Source organism: Geospiza fortis, unplaced genomic scaffold (assembly GCF_000277835.1).
Source record: "Geospiza fortis unplaced genomic scaffold, GeoFor_1.0 scaffold81, whole genome shotgun sequence".
In the NCBI taxonomy this organism is placed as follows: Eukaryota; Metazoa; Chordata; class Aves; order Passeriformes; family Thraupidae; genus Geospiza; species Geospiza fortis.
In genome coordinates, this window is record NW_005054318.1 from 1,677,575 (window position 1) to 1,679,086 (window position 1,512).

Below are 1,512 nucleotides of genomic sequence, written 5' to 3' on the forward strand. Positions count from 1 at the left end.
ACGAGGGGGAAACAGGGCAGAGTGAGATATTGTCACATTTTAAGGTTGATCTTTCAGTTCTGAAGGTGATAGTAAAAGCTTGGTGATGGAAAAGCTTCTTTTGCCAGTTTAATGTTATTCCAATATCTTATTATGTGAGCTGTGTTCTCATAATAAATCAAGTTGTCACTTGACAGGTAAGAAATATTGAATACTAATTGTATATGTGAAATAAACTTTTTCATGGCTGGAAGAATTCATTACTGAATTTTTGTAGTTTCTGATTTGTTTTACCAACATTGTCTTTCTTGGCAGTGGGGTTACTGTTCCAACACCGTTGTTTATGCCTATACCCGAGCGGACCGCCCAGAGTGCTGTGTAGTCTTTTGGGACACAAAAAACAATGAGAAATATGTGAAATATGTCAAGAGCCTTATTTCCATAACAACTTATGGGGACTTCTGTGTTTTAGCAACAAAAGCAGATGAAAATCAGCCTCAGGTAAAGTCTGTCTTAATTTTCATTTGAAATACTCTGTTCCACATGTCAGTCCTTTACAGCTGGAATGAGATGAAATGTAAAAGTCTGAATCTGCCTTAGAGTTGTGTCAGTTGTCATTTGACAGAATGGCGTGAATGGGCTCAATGTTTAAAAACATAGAGTCCCAAAAAACAACAAAGTAGCTGATTCAAAATAACTGCATCTATAGATAACTCCTAGTAGCCATTAGTAACCTAATAAAAACTGCAGCCTTCCAGATGAATGTTTCTTCAGAAATATTTGGAACAGTTTTTCAGAGACAAGGTAAAAGCATGAGAATGGTAATGAATATTTCGTCAGTCAGAAATGGAAAAAAAGGGGCAATTTTTTAGATGATATGTTACATTTTCCACAAACTTCTTTGTTTATTAATTAATTTGATGTGTAATCACAATTGATAAATGTATTCCATGGTTAATGAATGTTCTGTTACATGATTTTTCCTGTGTAATCATTTCAGAATTATTTTCTGTATCACTTATATATTGCTTACAAAGGAGGAGCAGGAGACAGAGTCATTTGGTGCCATGGTAAAAAACCCCAAACGTGCTGTAATGCTGCTTTGCTTCATTGTGCTATAAATGGTATACTGTCATATGGATTGAAAACATGGGTTTGTGGCCATAAACATTTGCTGAAGTTGAGTGCAATAAAATAATTTTTTTTCTGAATTGTAATTTTAAAGGAGGAAACAAACAGTAGAGAGACTTAGTGTAACTCTATTGAGCATAAATAAGAGATTTAATTTTCACACCTGAAAATTACAGATAGTAAGGACCTATCATTTGTTTTGAAATGGCTCCAGTGTAATTATTAACACTGTGAGTTGCCAGGTTTTAGGAAATTAAGTTCATAGGTTTGTGGGTAGCAGTGCATTAGAGTTGTCTGAAAACCTGATTTGGTTTACAAGAGATTTTCATCATTAGAATTGTGGTTTCAGAATGGCAGAATTTAAGCAATAGCTAATGGGAAAAAAATTTCTTAATTTCAGCA

At 34.2% G+C, this 1,512-nt stretch overlaps 1 protein-coding gene across 1 annotated transcript in view; it reads left to right on the plus strand.

Annotated features, from left to right (window-relative positions):
• WDR35 (WD repeat domain 35) overlaps nt 1-1,512 on the plus strand; it is a 41,961-nt gene that overhangs the window by 10,391 nt on the left and 30,058 nt on the right. Inside the window, exon 9 of the mRNA XM_031056453.1 lies at nt 295-480. Coding sequence (XP_030912313.1) covers nt 295-480 — 186 coding nt within the window. The remainder of the gene's footprint in view (nt 1-294; nt 481-1,512) is intronic.